Raw genomic sequence first — 23,081 nt, forward strand, 5'->3', positions numbered from 1 at the left:
CAAGAAGGTAAATGATTTGCCCAAGGTCCCACAGCAAGCAAGTGGCAGAGCTGGAATTGGAACCCATGTCCTCTGATGCCCAGGCTTGTGCTCTTTCCACCAGATTACTTCGTCTTCAAAGTGCTCTCCAGAGGCTTAGTATAGAGCTATACACACAATAGGCTCTCAGTAAAGAGAAATGAATGGCTGACTGAAAATGTGTCATGAAATAGCATCCATTTTTAGTAGATAGAGCACGGGCCTGGGAGTCAGAAGGACCTGGGTTCTAATCCTGACTCCGCCACAGGTCTGCTGTGTGACCATGGGTAAATCACTTCACTTCTCTGGATCTCAGGTATCTCATCTGTAAAATGGAAATTAAGAGTGTGAGCCCCATGTGGGACAGGGACAGTGTCCAACCTGATTAGATTGTATCTACCCCAGCATTTAGAACGGTGCCTGGCACATAGTAAGTGCTTAACAAGTACCATAATACTGCCTGATTTCCATTCCAATTTTTTTTTATTTGTGATTCAGCTATATTAAATTTGTGATTTGTGCTTATCAGTTCATGAGACTTGGCTACCCTGCCTATACATACTGTCTCCTGTATATCTGAAGGATGACATGCAAATTCGTGAAGCGTTCCATATTTTTATATCTATAATTCTATTTATTTATTTTGATGCTACTGATGCCTACTTGTTTTGTTTTGTTGTCTGTCTCCCCGCTTCTAGACTGTGAGCCCGTTGTCTCTGTTGCTGAACTGTACTTTCCAAGTGCTTAGTACAGTGCTCTGCACACAGTAAGTGCTCAAAAAATATAACTGACTAAATGAATAAATGAAAATAGTAACTTACCACAACCATCCATGCAGCAAGAAGATAAAAAATACTAGCCAATCTTCCAGACATAGGAGTACAGGGTCAGAGGGTGAGAGAAGAAGAGATGACTGATAGAACAATAGAAAGAAAAGGAAAAAGGATACCAGATGATGGTGAAAACTGATTGAGTACTTTAAATCAGAAGTACTTTAGGATCAGAAGTCTTCACTTGTTGTGGAGAGGAACGGGTAACTGTTGAAGATTTTGGGGGAGTGAGGAGACATGTACAGAAGGAAATTTTAGGAATATGATCTAGGTAGCACAAAATAAACAATGATAATCCTTGTCCACAATGAGCTACAGTCTAGATTGGGGGAGACAGACATCAATACAAATAATTAAAATTACAGATATATACAAAAGTGCTGTGGGGCTTGGAGGGGTGGGGAAGAGAAAAGGAAGCAAGTTAGGGTGATGCAGAAGGGAGTGGGGAGTATAGGTAGAGGGGTTAGATTTGAGAGTAGGTGGAAGGTCTCCCTTGATTTGGGATATCATAAATTAGTAGCGAACAATTTTATAGGGCAAAGAATAAAACAGGAGACAAACAGTAACCTGGGTCTCCTAATTCTCTAGCCTCACCTCAAAAGAAAAAGCCCGCTTTTTAACCCCATCATTCATCATTCTTTCTCTCTCTCTCTCTCTCTCTCTCTCTCTCTCTCTCTCTGCTTTCTCTCTCTCTATCTCTCTCTTACACACACACACACACACACACACACACACACACACACACACACACAGTGTACAGGGTCCAGAAGCCCACACACATAGAGAAATACACAGAACATGAGCTATATTCAGAAATATAGACTTTAGCCTGAGACACAGGGAGGACCGAACACCTAACACGCTCCCTGATATGACATAGACACAAAGAAATACACAAAAACACAGGAGCAGGAGGCAGAGATTGGGATCAAAGGTTCAAGGCCAAAGGAAGAGAATAACAAAGAGGAAGTCATTTGCATAAAATTAGGGACAGAAGGAAGAAAAACAGATACAAGAGGGAATTTGAAGTACACCATCTAATCCAGGTTAAACAAAGCTATCTCAGAAACTTGGACTCTAACGGTAGCTATTTGCTATAATGCAGTGTTGCCTAGTTAATTCAGAATTTCACTAACTATGGAATGAGCACTCTGAATAAAATTGATTGGTTGTGCCTCTGTGATATTCATAAATTTTTCCCAGCCTTGGTGGGCATAGTTATGCTTTAGGTAGTTTGGAGACTGAAGGGTGGAGTAAGGTGACCAGGTTCCTGAGCTGGGAAACCAAGTTCTGCATATCAGGAACTAAGAGCCCTGGGGATCCCCAAATCAATCAGTGGTATTTATTGAGCACTTACTGCTTGCAGAGTACTCTCCTAAGTCCAAGGACCCCAAGCTTCCTTAAACTAGGAGCTCTGGTGATCCAAGGGCCCCAAGCCTTCCTCTTTTGCCGGTATGAAAATTCAACTCCCTGTATAAGCAGCTCCATACATTTTCTGAGATGTCTCCAAATCACAGACATCAATTTTTTTCTCTAGATGCTTCAAATCACAGCCACATCCCCCAAAACCTAAAGTGGGAGTGGGACAGCTCTCCAAATTACAGGGTATCTGGTCACTTTAGGATGGAAATCCTTTCCACTTAAATGATTCTATCACAGTTTGGGATCATTCCTCTGATGGCAAATAAATAAAAGTGTAGTATGTCAGTTTTGAATGAATATCAAGAAAAATACCACCTCGATAAAATCTACTAAAATCAGTTATTACTATATTACAGGTCTGAACCTAAATTTTAACCCCAGAGTCAACCCTGTCCCACAAAAGTAAATTATAAAAAGAGAATCATCACATCGGGGGAAAAATGTATCTCAATTTTTCTCAATAGTCTTTGATCCATAAAGTAATTATCAAGGTCTCTAAAGATTTCACCTATAGGTCAATCAATGAGGTAGCATTTTGACAAGACACACTGCAAATATTAGTGTTCATATACTGACAAGTATATGGATTTTCTATGCAAATGCCAGCAAAATTGATTAAATACCACCATACTATTGCAACTCCTCCAGAATATTTTCTTTCACACATCTTCCCTGGAAATGTTGCCCCAAGGTAATCAGATGTATTCCTGTAACTGAAACACAAAGAGAAAATTTTGCTCAAAAACATTTTTGGGGGGTAGAAGTCATTAAAAATAATCACAAATAATTCGATGTTTCTATTTTAATTCTTCAATACTCCTAATACTCTCAAAAGAAGTCTCGAAGCAAGGGTGCTGCTCTGTTTTCAAACGCCTAAGCACAACCAGTTCTCCTATAATGCCATGACTTTTGGAATTCATTAAGCCCTTAGTACGTGCCAGCCCCTATACTGGTTTATGTTCTTACAAAACCCATCTTTAAGAAAAACCCATGGTGCAACATTAACTCATGTGTAAGATGGCATGTACACCCCCAACAATGTAGTTCCAATACAACCTGATAGAGAAATATGGGAACAATTTTGTATTTCCATAATTACTTCTATTATAACGAAATGTGGTCAACAACTGTGAAATAAGTATTATGAGCACAAATCTATGCACTGCCACTGCCGGTTATCCATATAGAAAATCACCCTCAACTACTTCTTGCTCTCCCCAAGTCACTTCAACAAGAGACTGCCCCTAGTGCTAAATGAGTACCCTGAAAATGGTTATCATTTTTAGTGCATTACATTATATTAAATAGTTTAATGAGACATTACATTATAATAATTTCTAAGAGTAAAGAATACATGTGTGACTTCAGTTTCTGAGAATGTAATCATCAATTTTACATTTAAAATCATGGGAAAAAAATTCATTTTACAAGCTATTGTTAAACAATCAATTGATTGCATTTATTGAGAGCTTACTCTGTACTGAACATAGTACTAACTGCTTGAGAAAGTACACTATAACAGAACTGGTGGACACATTCCCTGCCCAGAAAGAGCTCACTGTCTAGAAGGGGAGACAGACAAAATGAATAAACAAACGAGCATACTGATGTCCACCAATTCATTCATTCAATCGTATTTATTGAGCAACCACTCTCACCCACTTCAAAGCTTTACTGAAGGCTCATCACCTCCAAAAGGCCTTCCCAAACTAAGTCCCACTTTTCCTCATCTCCCACTCCGTTGTGTCACCCTGACTTGCTTTGCTCTTACACCCCCTCAGCACTTCAGCACTTACGTACATATCTGTAATTTCATTTATATTGATATCTGTCTCCCCTCCCCGTAGACTGTGAGCTCATTGTGGGCAGGGATTGCCACTGTTCATTGTTGTATTGTCCTTCCCCAAGCCCTTAGCACAGTGCTCTGCACACAGTAAGTGCTCAATAAATACGACTGCATGAATAAATGAATGAATGAATGAATAGTATTGATAATTTCACCTGAAAAAATAATCATTTGCTTAATGGAATGCCACGAAATCACCAAACCTCTTCAAGTTTTAAAAGTAATGTTAAAATACTCTTCTTACACAAGTAAATAAGCCATATCAAGCTGACGTAAGACAAGATATGAATCTTTCCACTTTAGGAATCTTTGCAGTACTGCATCAACTTCTCCAGTTGTAGAGATTTTATTTTCATCTGTCCAGAGTTCCAATGAAGACAATACAATAGTCACATTAAAGGAGATAAACATCTAAAAATGGAACAAATATGGGAAACATTTTCAATTTTCATTTATATAAAATACTTCTTAAAAAAACAAACATCTAAATTGAATGAATCTTTTCAGGGAATATGGCAACTATTCAATACAAGCTTTTCCGTTATTATTCTATTTCCATTACATGGTTAAGCTATAACACAATGGAAGTACTGGGGAACGTTCTTCCTAAATCTGTTATGAGTATAACAGGATCCACAAACTGGAGCAAGTAGATTTGGTGGAAGAAGAAATTCTGGTGTCCAAAATGCATTGGTGGAAGTCTAGGCTGAAAGCTTGTTGTGGCAGAGAACATGCATACTGACTCTGTTATACTGTGTTCTTCCAAGTGCTTAGTATAGTGTACCGCAAAGAGTATGGCCTCAATAAATGTGATTGATTGATTAAAGTGTAATCCTGCTAAGTTTCCTAGCTTCTGCTTGTACCACTCAAAACTTTGTGTTTCTTTGCATTCTGGCAACTTTACAGTAAATTAAAGAGTGGCAAGGGTGTAAAGTATTCTACTAGTGGTATTGTAATAATAACATAGGAATTTATGTTGAAAAATATCAGTAATGGTGAGGTCATAGAGCCATCCACCTCTCAACGTATTAATTCCCACTGAATCGATAATTACTGTAACTTGAATTTCCAATAACATGAGGTTCTTCTGGAACACTATTGCATTTTAGCAAAAATGAATCAATCAGTCAATCGTATATATTGAGCACTTATGGTATTCAGAGCACTTTACTAAGTGTTTGGGAGAGTACAATGTAACAGAGTTGGTAAGCACATTTCCTGTTTGCAACGAGCTTCCAGTCTAGAGGGGGAATGAAGATGAATTTTCAATACAGCTTATAAACTATGGCTTAACAATATGGATCTTAAAGTGGCAAAAATTAAAAGCATATATAAATTATATAAAGTTCTAAAGGGCAAAAAAAAAAAAAAAAACTTACTCTGCTAACAAGTCCGAAGACCTGGGCAATTTTTTGAGTTATAATGGTTGTATCAGAACCCAGGTATTCATACTGGAAAAGAAAATAAATGTGTTCTTAGCATTGAGTGAAAATAATTTAATGAAACTAGATGGTCTTCAAATGAACATTTTCTGTGAATTTCACTTTATGTCATAAAATCAGTGACAGCAGCCATTAAATTTTAGATTGAGGACAAGCTGAAATATTCTAAACATCAATGGGCCTCCGTTAATGCACCGGGGTAGTAACATAACATTTCTTCTAGATGTAATTGTTCTATTTCTTGGTTTACTATAAAAATCCAGACTGAAATTTAAACTATCATATATGTCTTACATGGTAGGCCAGATTTCTATTGGCCTAGGACCACTTGGTCAGTACATGAGATGAGTTTAATAGACTTTCAAATCTTCCTCCCCTTTGCAATCAATTCCTAGTTGAAACAGGCAAATTAAATTAATTTTTCACTTGCCTGTTACGAACAAAAACATTCTAATCAAATGCCCAAACTTTGCCAAGATTCCAAAAAGAAGGGGACTTTCATGGCATCTCTCAAAAAGAATATTTTGGGACAAATATTAGGAAAGTGCAAAGCAATGTTACAAAAGCAAATGATTAAAACAAACTTACCAGATTTTTTTCCACTATGACATGTATTTCCAGATACAAAGGGAATGATTTTGAATGATCTGTTTTTGCCTGGAAAAAAATCAGCAAAACTACATGTCAATACAGAAGATTGTCTACTCTATGTTATCTTTCATTGATCGTATTTTCAAGACAATGTGAACAGATAAAACCTCAGGAACTATTCACAAAGTGCTTATAGGTTGCAGATGTTTAAAACCAATACAGCCAAAATATTCATTAATTAATGGTCCCAGAAATACTCCAGGTTTCAACCACCCCATGATACCTACATATTTGGGTTACAGCCACTGTTGTTTCACACCTAGACAATCTGATGCAACATTGCCAGATATTAAAACTGATGAGGAAGTTATGGACTCTCCACCATCAGCTAAAATTTAGAGATTAAGATAACTTGTTTCAATTTTAAAGGAAGACGGTGACTTTATAAAAATGACTGAAGACGATCCTGATGGGAAGAGGAATTCAAAGGTGTGAAAAGGTGTTAGAAGGTGTTGACCTGCTACAAGGCATTTTATGAAGACAGGAAGCCTGTTACTCAACCTAAATAGGATAGATTCTTCACTAAAGTTGAAAAATCAGTATTACAGTCAGGAGAACAAGCTTCTACTTTTACCATCACCGGCATATATTCCTAAACATGATCAGACTTCAGGAATGTGATGCTATATTATGAATTACTTTAAAGATTAAAAAAGAATTTACTGATGCTTAATGTACTATTACTTCTCACATAAAGGAATTTCATATTTTCCCAGTCATCTTGTCACAAATTTCAATTTATAACATGAAAGTCTATGGGAAAAACATACCCCATGAATCAGTGATTCACAATGCACCCACATTTTCAAGGAACATAATTCTTCTGAATCATGTAGCATGATTGTATTTGTCTATTTACTCACTCAAAAGTGTGGCTTTCAGAAATTCGTATTGCTACTTGAAAATCAAATCAGGGAAGGTGTGTACGAAGAGGTGGGATGTCAAAACAGAAGTGATCCAGAATTATGCAGACCACTTTAGTGCTAGAAACAGAGTATCCAACCACAAAAGTGGAAGTAAAATAGCACTTTCTCCAAATTTTCTTTGGTGCCACTGTTGAAGGAATGAATACCAGGCTGAATAGGCTGTTGATCTGATGTACTATGGCATTTCTTTTTATGCTTTTTACTCTGTGCTTTCAGTTCATACCTAGAGGCTCTATTTTAAGCCAGAGCTCCTAGGAGTGAAATAGAACCGCTTCATGAACTGAGGTTTGGTGAAAACTAGATTGAGGTACTTAATATTATTGACTGAAATGTTTTTATTTAATTAATTTGGTAATTAATTTATGTTATCAATGGCTGTCTCACCTCTGTGGAGACTGTGAGGTCATTTTGGACAGGGAATATGTCTACCAACTCTGTATATTGTACTCTCCCAAGTGCTTACTTAGTACAGTGCTCTGCAAAGAAATCGCTCAATAAATCTGATTCATTGCTGTGGCCATGAACCTCTTGGTTGAAATCAAGTCTCCTTGTTTTGACCGGAGAAAGAAAATCTACATTAAGTAGCAGTATGGCATTTATGAGTCCCCACTTAGTTTGATGCACTAAACTAGGAGCTTGGTAAGTACAGAATAACAATGTACTAATGTACATGTTTCCTGACCACAAGGAGCTCACACTCTAACAGGGGAGACAAACCAAAAAATATTTACAACTGGAGAAGTCAAAATTAAACAAACTAAGAAAGCATATTCATTAGTGTTGAGGAGGATTTAATTAATAAGTATTGGAGCATGCTGAAGGGTGACATGGCTCAGAGTACTGGATGATCAATCAGGGAAAGTTTGTTGGAGAAGGTGGGATTATAGGAGGGAGGTGGGATTATAGGAGCGATTTGAATGTGGTGAGAACTGTATTCTATCTGCTATAAGGAAGGAGATTCAAGTCAGGAGAACAGCATGAGGGAGAAGATGGAGGTGGCAGAAACAAGAGCAAAGTACACTAAGGAAGTTGTTTGGATGAATGAATTTAACAAGTGGGGGAATAGTGAGGAGAGAGGTAAATTGGGGCTAAAAGGTGGAGAGGCTTGAAGCCACTGATGAAGAGTTTTTGTTTGAAGTGAAGAGACCCCAGGGAGCAAGTGGAGGGTTTTGAGAGGAGAGATGAGGGTCAAGTGCTGTTTCAATAAATTGACCTGCACAGCATCATATAGTATAGATTAAAAGAAAGGAAATTCTGGAGGCTGGAAGACCAGCAAGAAGGCTAATTCACCAATCTAGCTATAGCAAGACCTAGATGGCACCAGTTTGGGTGCAGAGGAAGAGGTAGGGCTGGGTAATTTTGTGCAAGAAAAGACAGCAAGATTTGGCAGCAGACTGAATGTAGAGAGGAACAACAGCTCAAGGTTGTGGATTTTGGTACAGGAGGATGGTGATATTGTCAACTGAGACAGGAAAAGTGCCAGAAGAGCATGTTTAGGGAGAAAGATGAAGAGTTCTGCTGTTGAAATGTTGAGGTGAGGTGCCAGCAAGACATCCATATGAAGAGGCTCTGCAGGCCAAAGGAGATGTGGGATAACAGATCCGATGAGAGGTCAGGGGTAATGAGATAGATTTGGGAGTCAGACTCCTGGAAGTGGTAACTGAAGTCAGGTAAGTAGATGAACTCTCAGAGAGCATGGGTGTATAATGAGAAGAGTACAGAAACCAAACCAGAGCTTTGCGGGGAGTCCCATGGTAAGAGGATGAGAAAGAGGAGCCAACAAATGAATCTGCAGAGTGGTCAGAGAATCATGAGGAGAACAAGGATAGTACTATGTCAAGAAAACAGAGTCCTGATAATGTTTTGAGGAGAAGAGAGTGGTCCACAATATCAAAAGCAAAAGAGACAGAAGAATAGCACTTTGGCCTTGACTATGAGGAGGTCGTTGCTGGCCAGTGCGGTGGTGACAAAGTCCAGGCTGCAAAGAGTCAAGAGGAGAATTGATGGAGAAGAAATTAAGATGGTGGGTGTATAGGGCCCAACCTGTTCTAGGAGTCTGAATAGTAATGGAAGATAGGAGATGGGGCAAATGATCACTGGATCACTGAGTATGACCTCGACATGACCCAACTCCTCTTCCAGAACTTGGTAATATGTGATTTATGCAATCCTTCGGATGTCAATGACTAAACATTTGGTGAGAGATTTCTCCCAGACTGAGCCCCCTCCTTCCTCTCCCCCTTCTCCCCCTCCCCATCCCCCCCGCCTTACCTCTTTCCCCTCCCCACAGCACCTGTATATATGTATATATGTATGTATTTATTATTCTATTTATTGATTTTATTTGTACATATTTATTCTATTTATTTTATTTTGTTAATATGTTTTGTTTTGTTGTCTTTCTCCCCCTTCTAGACTGTGAGCCCGCTGTTGGGTAGGGACCGTCTCTATATGTTGCTAACTTGTACTTCCCAAGCACTTAGTACAGTGCTCTGCACACAGTAAGTGGTCAAAAAATGCAATTGAATGAATGAATGAAACTTTCAATAATTTATTATGACACCTCCCTCAAACTATTGCAAACTTAAGGATTTCTTTATAACACCACAAAATAGTTCAAAAACTTACATACCAAATGGTCGATTATGTAAACCACCACAATGGCTGCATTTACATTAAACATATAATATCAGATTTCAAAAATTACTGAAGAGCCACTTTCATGGAATTCAAGTAGGGTGACCATGTCTTCACTACATACTGCCGTCTTCACCCAAAAGCAACTGGAACTATTCATTGGCATACAGTGTTCAATAAATAGCACTGAATATTGATCTTGATATGAAAAATTCACAAAACTTCCAAAGTTCATCACTCACCTCTATATCTGTTTGGATGTCGGACAGCCCTTTTGTCTCTATGTACATTTTCTTCTGGGATAAGAAGGGAACAGCTGTGTTATTAATGTTTATTGGATAAACCATATGCTCAAATCCCACTGCAGAAACCAGAGGCTCAATTCCATAACTGACATTTTCGAACTGCAGTAACCCCCTGCAAATTCAAACAACATTTTCAAAAATAATTAAAACCAAAACCACAGTGTGGATTAGAATCTTGGCAGAAGACTGCCAATGAAGAATTTTAAAAATCATTCTAGTTGAATCATCCTAAATCAATATAAAAACATGCCATTACCTAAGTCCAGAACAGATATTGAGAATCACTGTGGACTTTGGAAAACCTGCGATGTACCCTTGGTAGTAGCAAAGATTCTGGAAATAAGAAAGAAAAATAAATGAGTTATTTAAGACACAGCCACATTAATTTAGCAAGATGGAGAAAAACAGTGTAAAATGGATGTTGTGCATGTTTTCAAAATATACTATAGAGGTACATAATCACCATCTCTATTCAGTTTCTTATACCCTAATTAGACCCACCTGTATGTGGTGCAGGATCATGGAAACAGCATTCACTGTGAGGTCAGCCTAGGCTCAGTCCAGGTAGAAAGGAAATTAAGGGTGCAAGGGACTCTGTCTCCTACATCTACTGCACTCTCTCAAGTGCTTAATACAGTGCTCTGCATACAACAGGTGCACAATAAATACTATTAACAGATGGGTGGATTTGTCTTGACAGAGAAGTAGTTCTATACACTACTTGGGAAGTAGTGGATAGAGCATGGGCCTGGGAGCAAAAAGGCCATAGGTTCTATCTCTGGCTCCGCCACTTGTCTGCTATGTGACTTTGGGCAAGTCACTTCACTTCTCTAGGCCTCAGTTACCTCAATTGTAAAATGGTAATGGAGACCGTGAGCCCCTCGTGGGACAGGAACTGTCTCCAACCCAATTTGCTTGTGTCCACCCCAGCACTTAGTACAGTGCCTGGCACATAATAAGCACTTAACAAATACCACAATTATTATTATTACTATTTAATTTCTCCTCTAATAAATCCCAGGGCTCTAACTGTTGGCACTGCACCAATTGGCACAGCCTTGGGCATGGCTAAATGAATGAGCCAGAGAGCAGGGAGTAAGGGTTTGAAGACCAAGTGCCCTGTGTGTTGTACCTTCCAGCTTGCCCCCTTCTAATCCTGGTAAGTCCCAGCACAAATTAACCCCTGGATCTACTCCTGCTTCTCTGAGCCTGGGTTCTTGTTTCAGAAAAATAAATTGGTTCCTCTCCAAGGTCAGGGATCCCCCATAAAGCACAGGGCCCTGAAGCAATTGACCCGATTCACCAGTCCCTAAGGGCAACCCTGACACTAATACCAGTCATCATGCCACGATGCATTCTACTAATGTAGAGGCAGAGCAGAACAGATCCAGGCAGTAACAAAGGATAGCAAAAAGCAACTGGGCTTGAAAGAGCCAAATAGGGAGATGAACTTGACTTCTTAAAAACGTAGGCTATTTCTTCTTTGCGGGAGAAGGTCTGTCAGGAGAAGATCTGTTAACAGACTCTCTGGAATTTCTAAAGGAGCACTTTGAAAAGATACTCTCATCCCCATCATCTCTTCAGTTAAAGTTGCAAAGTTTCAAAATAATATTTTATGGAAATCTTAAAGACTCACCGCCAGAAATTGGTGTTGACAGCAATCTTAAAATCCGACATGCCCAAGGTAGGATACAGACAAATCAAGGATTAGGTTTAGATGAGCATATAAAATAAAATGCATTTTGGCTAAGATTCCCATTTGCGAAGATAGTGGGACTATCCTTAAAATTTGAGGAATCTGGGCAAGTAGCTCAGACCCTGTACTTCCTTCCCACTGTCCCACATCTTTCCTTCCACATGACTCCATAATAGGATTCCTTGCTTTGAGTCACACCTCTCCTTACTGTGTTGGCAACGGGTTCATTCCCACTACACCATGTCCAAACCCCAAGCCTGGCATCTCCTTACTAATGCTCCCACCTCACCCTTCTCCTCACTCTGCCTCATTCTTGCCAGCATCTTGAAACTCTAACTTCCAGCCTCCATGTAAAAATTTGTGGCCCAAGAGGATAAGTTGAGGATAGGCTTAGGCTAAATTGGCAACCTCATAGTCTGAAGCATCTGTACCAACCAGGGCTCCCAAGATCATTTTTTTCTTTTTTTTTTTCCTTTTCTTTTTTCTTGAAATGGTACTTAATAAGTATATTAAGCACTTGCTACATGCTAAGCACTGTTTTAAGGACAAGATACAAGATCATCAGGTTGAACGCAGTCCAATATTGGCACCTAGTAAGTACTTAACAGATACTACAATTATTAAAAGTAATTTGCACACTGTAAGCACTTATTAATAAGATGTCATACCTTAACATGAGAAGTAACAGAATTCAAAAATCCCTCTTTGTTGTAATTATATATCCTAAAATCATGGGGTACAAATATTCTGTAAAACAAAGAAAAGAAAGCAAAGATTTTAAAGGTAAATCATCTTTTCATTTAAATAGATCTCTCAAAGCTAGCATTTGGCTCCAGCTTTTACTTCAGGAATATAGTGTCTGCAGATGACAGTTCAGATGGGACCTAAATCTGGTACCTTTTATTGTAGGGGGTCTAGATATTTTAATGTATTTATGTTTTTAGGAGCTATTGTTATTGGATAAAAAGCTTCATTAGAGTCCCCAATAAAAGGCTCTCAGTCCCTGATGTCATCACAAAATGGTTGAGATTCTTGCCTTTCTGCTCATTTGTGTTTGTCTATTGCCAGTCCTGTTTCCTGTTTGTCCTTTCACTTACTGTCTGCTTTGATGTCTGCCTGCTGACCTTCCTATCCTGTCTGCCCTCTGCCTTCACCTCCACCTGTTGGACTAATCCATTTTGCCTGCAATCTGCCTTGACCTCTGACCAACTGACTGCATCAGTTGTGTTTTTGTTCCAGACCTCTAGGGACTATTCTGGCTCTATCCTTTCCTCCAGGCAATGGATTTCTCTCCAGGGCCTCACCACCTGACTCACAAGGAAGACATGTGGGAGTTTATTCATTCTTTCATTCATTTATTCATTCAATCGTACTTATTGAGCACTTACTGTGTGCTGAGCACTGTATTAAGCACTTCAGAAGTACAAATCAGCAACATATAGAGACAGTCCCTACCCAACAACAGGCTCACAGTCTAGAAGAGGGAGACAGACAACAAAACAAAACAAGTAGACAGGTGTCATTACCATCAGAACAAGTAGAGTTATAGCCATATTCATTCATTCAATTGTATTTATTGAGCACTTACTGTGTGCAGAGCACTGTACTAAGTGCTTGGGAAGTACAAGTTGGCAACATACAGAGAGGGTCCTTACCCAACAACAGGCTCACAGTCTACAAGGGGGAGACAGACAACAAAACAAAACATGTAGACAGGTGTCAAAACTGTTGGAATAAATAGAATTACAGCTATAAATATCCTTACTGATATTCATCTTTAGATAATATACATTTATAATGGAAGTATCTACAATTTCTTTACTGTAATTACATAAAAATGGTATCCTGCATTAAGTTGGTGATTTGGGGCAAGTTAATAAGAGGAGTGCAGATGCTATTATCTCAGCCACCTACTGAGTATCCACAACATGCTTGACAATATATTCTAGGCCCTCCAGCTGCTTTAAAAACAACACTACCCAAACTTTTAAAAAGAGTCATATTGATGTTTCAAAGCAAATTTTGAAATTACAAGCTTCACATTTCATTTTTAAATTTATAATGCAAATTCCCCTTCTCCAGAATCAGTGCTTCTTTATATTAGCTTGAAATCCCTATTCTCCCCTTTATTCCAAGTAACTGTGTACCCCGACTCTTTTAGAATAACTCACTTCAGACTCTTTGGAAGACGAGTTCTGCTTCAAAATATGAGTGCTCTTTAGGAACCACACAAAATATGTAGGATCCCTAAAAATTTCTAAGACTAAGCTATGGAAAATCATCTATCTGAATTCTCAACAACGATCATCACTTCACCTTTTCTTGTACACCCTGGGCATTAAAATACAGGCCACGTGAATTTATGTAAAATGTTCCTTTTAAACAACTGTGATCCTTTTCCTCTGTAAATTCCCATTAGTAAAGACAGCAGAACTTCGTTTGTCTAAAAAAACACATAGAGCAATGTAAAGGAGAAGTACTTACTAAAAACAAATCTTATTATGTGATATTGGGCAGTAACTTTTCATTGTGAACTTTGGAGCAGGATGTCAGGCTGTGACAGATCGGTAAATGAAAGGAAGGTAAGGGAAGTAGAGGGAAGAGAGGAAATAAGGGAAAGAGAAAGAAGAGAAAACAGAGAAAGGAAAAACGTACTCTTACATGACATCTTCCCTTTCTCCTCTTCTGCTGCTGCTTTTTTTATCTACCCCGGGCTTTGAAACTGGGCATGAGCATTTCCCTTCATCCATGGCCTGAAATCTCCCACAAAGAGCAGCCATCTGTCTGCCTCACCTGCCTAAGGGCTTCAAACAGGGACAAGAAGGGGATGGGAGGTTCAGGGCTATTGCAGTGTGGGCACCCTGTGGGGCGGCAAGGTCTCTGTGCTGCTTTTTGGCACTCAGGTCACTTCAGTGGATCCTAGGAGAAGGAAAGTCCAGTGACTGCCATCCATGGGATGCCTATGCTCTAACAGCTCCGGAGTTCCAGACCCCATCCTACATCCGGACCTTCCCCCAAGGTGGCTGAGGTGAGGCGGGCAGGTGATGAATTCCCATACCTCTAGGGGCTGGGGGGCAGGGAGGACTGGGAAAACAGAAATAGTGAGGTTGTCTTCCTCCTCCTCTTTCTGTCATCATGGGGCAAGAGAGGTCGCCTCCAACTTAGCTTCACCTCTGGTCCCTGGGGGCAGGGTGGACTAGCTTTAATGCCTCAGATTTACCGGGGTGAAGCTAATGGCTAATGGTGAACATACCAGTTTATGCATTTTGACAAAGAATATTAACCTGACCTGGTTATGGCATTCCTTTATTCTTAGAAGACAATCAAAAATTAGGCAAGAATAATCAAGCACTTACGTTTGCTTCAGGTGGATGGTATATGGCTTTCCTTCTATTGTGATCATATAAGATGCCTGGTAAAAGATCATCCAAAAACACAGAGGGATGTGAATTAAAAACATAATCGATTTATAGTCACAATAATGAAATTCATTTGTGAACAAAATCTACTAAATATACACTTAATTGGTGTTCTGCAATGGGGCATGGTCCCATGAGGTTGCCTTTAATGTCCTGACCAAATTGGGAAGTATTCCATTTACTTCTGTTGGAGGTTTCTGGGCACTCAGAAGAGTCTTTTGCCCGCAACTACCCTATCCATTCCATCATTATTTTTTTTCTAATCTTTCTACCCCAACTCTCCTGTGTTCCTTTTCCCTGGTCCTGTGCCATAACTGGCTCCACCCCAATAACTTAAAAAAAAAAAAACAAATGTCCCACCATGGCCAGCCCTGCCATGTGGTTCTCTTAGGGCTGGGACTGCAAGAGATGCCCAAAGCAGGAGGGATTGGACCTACCAGGACAGTGGTGGCCCCTTCCAAAGTTCCTCCACCTCTCTATATGGTAAGCTTGATGTGGGCACGGAATCTGTTAAATTGTTGTATTGTACTTTCCCAAGTGCTTAGCACAGTGCTCTGCACACAGTAAGCGCTCAATAAATACAATTGACTGACTGACTGACTACTCCTACTCCATGGGCCCTACAGGAATTCATTCATTCATTCAATCATATTTATTGAGTGCTTACTGTGTGCAGAGCACTGTACTAAGCACTTGGGAAGTATAAGTTGGCAACATATAGAGACGGTCCCTACCCAGCGGCTCACAGTCTAGAAGGGGGAGACAGACAACAAAACAAAACATATTAACAAAATAAAATAAATAGAATAGTAAATATGTACATATATACAGGTGCTGTGGGGAGGGGAAGGAGGTAAGGCGGTGGGGGCATGTGGGGGAGGAGGGAGCACAGCAGAGATAGAGCAGGAGTAGCAACTGATTAGCAAACAATGCCATGGGCAGTGGGTTCAATTAGAGGTGTGGGGTCAGCCAAATGGTAATATGGGGGGAGGGGTTTGGGTGAGGGTGAGTGAAGGCATAGCAAATCAAGGAAAATGAATAAATTATATGTTCAACAGGTATACAAGGCAAAATGAAAAATCAGTCAGCTGACTGATAATATTTATTGAGTACCACTGTGAGCAGAGCTCTTTACTAAGCACTTAGAAGAGTTTAATGGAGTTAAGAAAACATGATCCCTGCCCTCAAGGAACTTACAATCTAGTGGGGAAACAAACACAAAATAGTATACACAAAAAAACCAGTTTGGCCAGAATCATCAGGAAGTGAAAAGCATTAGGCAACCTGAAATCATGAAAATGTCTAAGTGTAACTAAAGGGTTTTTTAAATTACTACATTTCTTCATATGTAGTATTTTAAAAAGTAAATTAGGCAACATTTTAAATTTCTTACAGTGAATAAAAGAATTTAAATTTTCTTGCAATAAATTAACTGACATCACTTTACTTATTCCACTGCTACCAGCCCTGTTGTTCCAGAATAAAAGCACACACATGAATCAATAGTAGAACTGCCACAGTGTGAAAGAGTGCTAGAGATACCAAAACAGAAATTGAGAAGTAAAATTCAGAAGCAGATGGAAAAATAAACACACAAATGATTGACACAATTTAAGAAAATCCAGACAAAAGGAAAATGCATACATATTTGTTTGGCTATAACAAAACAAATGTTATTTAAACAAATGATAGGAAAAGGCCTAATAGCAACATAAAAATTGAGGCTCTATCAATCAATCGTATTTATTGAGCGCTTACTGTGTGCAGAGCACTGTACTATAAGCGCTTGGGAAGTACAAGTTGGCAACATATAGAGACAGTCCCTACCCAACAGTGGGCTCAGGAACTTTAAAATCAAAACCTAAATTCTGAAAAATGACAATGAAGATATAAGCAACTACAACAATGCTAAAAGGTTTTAATTCCCAATTAGAAAACCAACAAACAGAAACAAAAAATAGAGAATGATGTCCCATGGATTCCTTTAAACTCTGGTAAATGTTTCACTGGCTTTTGATAGCAACAGTTATAAATAATGTTTCATCTTAATTACATATTCAGGGTCCAAATCTTCATTTGAAGTGGTTGGAATCTTCACTGGAACGGTGACTGACAGAAAGGTTCGCTGGGAGCCTAAAGGAATCAAAATTTGTGTTACCTCCTTTTACTCCTTCCACTCACCATTTGCCACTTCTCCATTTTCCCTCTTCACTTCCAAACACAATTGCAAAATCATTTTCTGAATTAATAAAATGATCTATTATAGTACCATAATACCTTTTTCAAATGTATTTTTCTCTTTTATCACCACCCTGCTCCCATCTCCCTACCAAAACCCTCACACTCACTGTGACAAAGCATGGTATTAAATCACTTGGGAGAGAACAAAAGAGGTGAAGGACCTGATCCCTGTCCTCAATGAATTTCCAATCTAATGAGAAGATGCGGAAGCAAAAATTATTTACAGATAGAAGAAAAGGAAAGAACAGGAATATGAATAGATGAATAGGAGCGCTCTGTTATATTGCTATATTGTACTATCCCAACCGCTCAGTACAGTGCTCTGCACAAGTAAGCACTCAATGAGTATGATTGATTGATTGATAGTAGTGGTGGTAGAAGTAGTAATGCTTCTCATTTCAGTGCTTAGTATAGTGTTTGGCACATAGTAAGTGCTTAATGAGTAACATAATTATTATTGTTATCATTCTTACCGGGCACCTGCTATGGGTCAAGCAGAGCCCTGATGTTGGCCCAGTGGAAAGAGTACTGCTCTGTGAATGAGGAAATGTGTGCAGCATACACAATAATAATGCCACCTTGGATTTGAATAGCACTTTTAAATTAAATTAAATTTTAATTGCAAAGTGCTTTGACACTGTTCGTCTCATTTTAGCCTTACAACATATAGCCAGTTTAATTGTAAGGAACTTAAGGGCATGAAAAGTGTCTGTTATTTTTACTGTCCTCTCCCAAGCATCTAATGTAGTGCTTTGCACACAGAAGTCTCTCCATACATACTACTGAATGAAAGGAGAGGCAGGAATCAGCCTCATTTTACAAATGAGGAAACTGAGGCCCAGGGAGAGGCCCAAGGTTCATGGTAGACCAGTGCCACATCTGGGACTGGAATAATAATAATAATAATAATAATGGCATTTGTTAAGTGCTTAATATGTGCAAAGCACTGTTCTAAACGCTGGAAACTAGGTCTCCGTTTCCTCAAACCCAAGTGCTTTCTCTAGATCAGGCTGCCTACTTCCTTAACAAATGGAACACTGAGGCATTGTCATAGTATCTCAAAGATGCAACTGCCAAAACCCTCTTCAAGCAGAAAAATGAAAGATTGTGACAACTCTTGTAGCATCCCATTGTCTACATAGCCTAACCAGAGTCCTTCTGGACCAGCTACTGAAAAACAACATTTGTCAACATGCCCAAATCATAATGTTCTTTCAAACCACACTGTAGCTGTAGTGTAGTGCATGTACACACTGTAATGGACATAATCATTACCAAACATCAGCTACAGAAAATTGCAGGGAGCAACACTGACTTCAATCCATCAATCACTAGCATTTATTGAGCCCTTGTGTACAGCACCTTGTACTAAGAGCTTAGAAGAGTACAGTAGAGTTAATGTATATGATCCCTAACCTCAAAGAGTTTACAATCCAGCAAAGAGAGAGAGACTAAAATGAATAACAGCTAGGAAGAAGGAAAGGGGGGATAAGTACATGAGTTAGGTGTTTAAGTAATAGGTCATGTAGGATAAGTATATAAGTGCTGTGGAAGGCTGTGAGTGCATAGGAGGAGCCTTGCTGAAGTAGCAGTTGGCAAGATGTAAACTGATGAGGTTAGAAATTAATCAGGAAAAGCCTCCTGGAGGACATGTGATTTCCAAAGGGCTATGAAAATGGGGAGAGCTGTGGTCTGGAAGATTTGGAAAGACGGGAGAGTTCTAGACAGGGGAGTGAGAGTAGGCAGTATGAGAGATGAGGAGGAAGCACAAGTGAGTAGGTTAGCTTTAGAGGAACAAAGAGTGTGAGCTGAGATATAGTGGAAGAAGAGAGTAGATAGATAGAAGGGAGAGAGCTGATTGAATGTCTTGAGAGGAATGGGGAAGCATTTGAGGTTTATGAATAGTGGGGAGACAAGTGCAGAATGAAAGTAGTGAAGTATGGACGGGATAGAGAGACTGGAAGCATGAAGTGAGGGGTGTAGTAGTAAAGCTGAGCTATGGCTGATGCCTGAACCATCATGGTGGTCATTTGGATGTAGAAGAAGGTACAGATCTTGGAGATATTGTGGAGGAAAAATCAACAGGATTTGCTTACAGACTGAATATGGAGGTTGAATGAAAGAGAGGAGTCCAGGATAATGCCTTGTGATGGATTTCAGCGATGGGGAGGGTAATAATAATAGTATTTTTTAAAAACACTTGCCATGTGCCAAGCACTATACTAAACACCGTGGTAGATATTAGAAATCAGGTCAGACAGAGTCCCTGTCCTTCACGAGGCTCACAGTCTATGGGGCAGAGAGTACAGAGATTTAATCCCCTTTTTACAGATGAGGTAACTGAAGTACAGAGAGGTGAACGTGGCAGAACCATGGTTGAAACCCAGGTCCTCTGAATTCCAGGTCTGGTCTCTTCCCATCGTCCCATTAGGCCAAGCTGCTTCTCTGAATGATGGTGTTATTTGTGACCGGTATTAAGTTTTTATAGTTGTTGTTCTCAATGGCATTTGTTAAGTGTGATGTGCCAGGCACACCCCAAGTAGAACTAAACTCTAACAGCTGCTGGTCATATCAGAGATGACAGTTACCCTGTCTAATTCATTCCCCATAACCTGAGTAGGTCTAGTTCCACCTATTTTAGTCTATGCAATGATGTTGAAGGATGCAATAAGAGACCTGAACATTGGCATTTATAATACAGTTCTGATCATCTGGTTAGAAATTATTTCAACTCAACAGGCTACAAGCATCATCAGAAGTCATGGAAGCAGTTATTCAAGAGTTAAATGCAGATGGCCCTAGAATCCCACACCCAAGAAGTCATGCAAGTAATTGTGAATTACTTTGCAAAGTCAGTCAGGCACTGCAGTCTTACACTATCAATCAATGGTACTTACTGAGAGCTTAGTGTGTGAAGAGTACTGAACCAGCGCTTGGGAGACTGCAATGTAAGAGTTGGTAGACTTGTACTCTGCTCACACATTTTGTATTAAAAAAAATCAAAGCATGCATTATCCTGGACCAAGGAAAATACATACACAAACGCTCTCTCTCTCTCTCTCTCTCTCTCTCTCTCTCTCTCTCTCTCTCTCTCTCTCTCAGCTAAATCCTGTCTAGGCAGCACACTTTTCAGTGACGTGATATTAGACGGTGAAATAGAAACTTGAAATTATTTACAGCCTGTCTTAACCATGCTTTGCTAAAAGAATCTGGTGAGTGTGGTATCAAGATTCAGACAGAACTGAAGTTTACAGAACTGTAATGTCCATTTTCTATGATTGTGAGAACTGAAATGCCATAAACACTAGATCCAACCTTTCTTCACGATCACTTACAGGCCATACTCCACAACAAGTGGAAAAATGAGATTACAAATAATTACCACTGTCCCACAGGAGACAGGGTGGGCACTAGCAGAAACCAACACTGCCCAGACCTTCTAGAACACCAGGAACTTCAGGTTTCCCTGCAGCCAATCAATGCCTCCTGCTTCAAGTCAGTGCACTGCGGAGTGGAAGCCCCATTCACCTGTGGGTACCTTCAGAGCAGAAGTTTATAATCTAAGACTGTGTCTTGAGCTAAGGGGAGTAAACGCTGGAAAGGGGTGGCTGAAAATAACAATAGAGGAAACATTTTAAGGATGCAGTAAAGTGATGCTGCAAACAATATAACGCTGCCACTGAAAACTGGTAAACTGTGGCACGCAAACCAGATGTGTGCCACACTGTAAACAAGAAAGGAATAGCTTTTCTGGACCAAGTGCTCCGAGGGAATCATGAGACAGATGGAAAAGGACCAAAAGCCACCTGGAGCTGCCAACTAAGAACCCAATACACAACAACAGACAATCTTAGTTTGCATATTGGGTCGAGGTTGATGGATCATGCATGGTTCTTTTCAGTCAGACACACACACACTCACTCTCTCTCACCCTCACTCTCTTTCTCTCTGTCCCTCGCTCCCAAAAATAAACTAGGAATGCTGCTTTCTCTGCCTGGGTCAATTTTCACTTTGACAACACAAGGGCTCCATCTGAAGGTGCCAGAGCTTTGGCCCAGAATGGACCTTGACCACATGTGCATGGGCTAGGCTGCCGCCCAAATGAAGCACTGCTTCCTCTCCTGTCTTTTCAGGCATACACTGAGGAAGCCAAGTTGCTGAAAATATGGACCTTTCTTTTTTTTCTTACTGATTAACCTCTTGGACAAGTTGTTTCAGAGAGCCAGATCCTGAGAGCTACTTAAATTACTCAATACACCAACAGAATTGAATGAAGGCTTAGAATGTACAGAGAGCACTGTACAAAGCGCTGGGCAGAGAACAGAGCTAGGAGGCATGATCCCTGCAAAGAAGCAGTTTGACTCAGTGTAAAGAGCGTGGGCTTAGGAGTCAGAGGTCATGGGTTTAAATCCTGCCTCAGCTACTTGTCAGCTGTGTGAACTTGGGCAAGCCACAACTTCTCTATGCTTGTTACCTCATCTGTAAAATGGGGATTAAGACTGTGAGCCCCACGTGGGACAACCTGATCACTTTGTATCCCCCCCAGTGCTTAGAACAGCGCTTCACACAGAGTAAGTGCTTAACAAATACCATTATTATTATTATTATTATTATTTTCATTAGTTACCGCGCACCAGGTGCCCCAAACTTCCCCAAACTTGCTGGGAGGTCAGAGAGGGGTCGAGGCAGCTGCTTGCCTCCTTCAAACCCAGCCTGCACACTTGGCTCCTCAGTCCTAACCTTCTCACTGTGCCTCCATCTCATCTATCTCCTCTGGCTTTGAACACCCTCCCTCCTCAAATCCACCAGATAATTATTCTCCCCCATCAAAGCCTTATTGAAGGCACATTTCCTCCAAGAGGCCTTCCCTGAGTAAGCCCCCCTTTCCTCTTCTCCCACACCCTTCTGTGTTTCCCTGACTTACTCCCTTTGTTCTATCCCCTCCAGCACCTATGTACATATCTGTAATTTATATTAATGTCTGCTCCCCTCTAGACTGTAAGCTCGCTGTGGGCAGGAAATGTGTCCATTTAGTGTTGTACAGTGCTTAGTACAGGGCTCTGCACACAGTGCTCAATAAGATAGAGAGAAAAAGAAAAAAAGATAAAATAAGAGAGAAAAGGAAATACAGAAAAAGAAACAGAATAGGAAAGAAAGGAAGAAGGAAACAAAGGAAGAAGAAAAAAAGAAAGGCGGGAAGAAGTAAAGAGAGAAAAGGAGAAAGAGAATAGGAAAGAAAGGAAGAAGGAAATAAAGAAAGAAAAGAAAGAAAAAGAATAGGAAAGAAAGAAAAAGAGAATAGGAAAGAAAGAAAAAGAGAATAGGAAAGAAAGGAAGAAAGGAAGAAAGGAAGAAAGGAAGAAAGAAAGAAAGATAGAAAGGAAGAAAGAAAGAAAGAAAGAAAGAAAGAAAGAAAGAAAGAAAGAAAGAAAGAAAATAGGAAAGAAAGAAGGAAAGAAAGAAAGAAAGAAAATAGGAAAGAAAGGAAGAAGAAAATAAAAAAAGAACAGGAAAGAAAGGAAGAAAGAGAATAAGAGAGAGAGAAAGAAAGGGAGAGAAAAAGGAAGAAAGAAAGGAAGAGACAAAGGAAGAAAGAAAGGAGAAGAGCAGTGTGGCTCAGTGGAAAGAGCACGGGCTTGGGAGCCAGA

The 23,081-nt window shown here is 39.8% G+C and overlaps 1 protein-coding gene across 4 annotated transcripts in view; it reads right to left on the bottom strand.

Moving 5' to 3' along the window:
* The window catches only part of ADAM2 (ADAM metallopeptidase domain 2), a 51,453-nt gene that overhangs the window by 27,048 nt on the left and 1,324 nt on the right, over positions 1–23,081 (bottom strand). For 2 of the 4 annotated variants that reach the window (XM_038747026.1, XM_038747024.1), the window contains exons 2-10: positions 17,246–17,325; positions 15,130–15,185; positions 12,442–12,520; positions 10,334–10,410; positions 10,015–10,189; positions 6,147–6,215; positions 5,496–5,567; positions 4,361–4,527; positions 2,902–2,983 (exon numbers count right to left, since the gene is read on the bottom strand). In XM_038747026.1, the coding sequence (XP_038602954.1) occupies positions 2,902–2,983; positions 4,361–4,527; positions 5,496–5,567; positions 6,147–6,215; positions 10,015–10,189; positions 10,334–10,410; positions 12,442–12,520; positions 15,130–15,185; positions 17,246–17,325 (857 nt within the window). The remainder of the gene's footprint in view (positions 1–2,901; positions 2,984–4,360; positions 4,528–5,495; positions 5,568–6,146; positions 6,216–10,014; positions 10,190–10,333; positions 10,411–12,441; positions 12,521–15,129; positions 15,186–17,245; positions 17,326–23,081) is intronic. The other 2 variants (XM_038747025.1, XM_038747027.1) reach the window with 2 other exon arrangements.

The sequence above is a fragment of the Tachyglossus aculeatus genome, chromosome 5 (genome assembly GCF_015852505.1).
Source record: "Tachyglossus aculeatus isolate mTacAcu1 chromosome 5, mTacAcu1.pri, whole genome shotgun sequence".
Taxonomy (NCBI): Eukaryota; Metazoa; Chordata; class Mammalia; order Monotremata; family Tachyglossidae; genus Tachyglossus; species Tachyglossus aculeatus.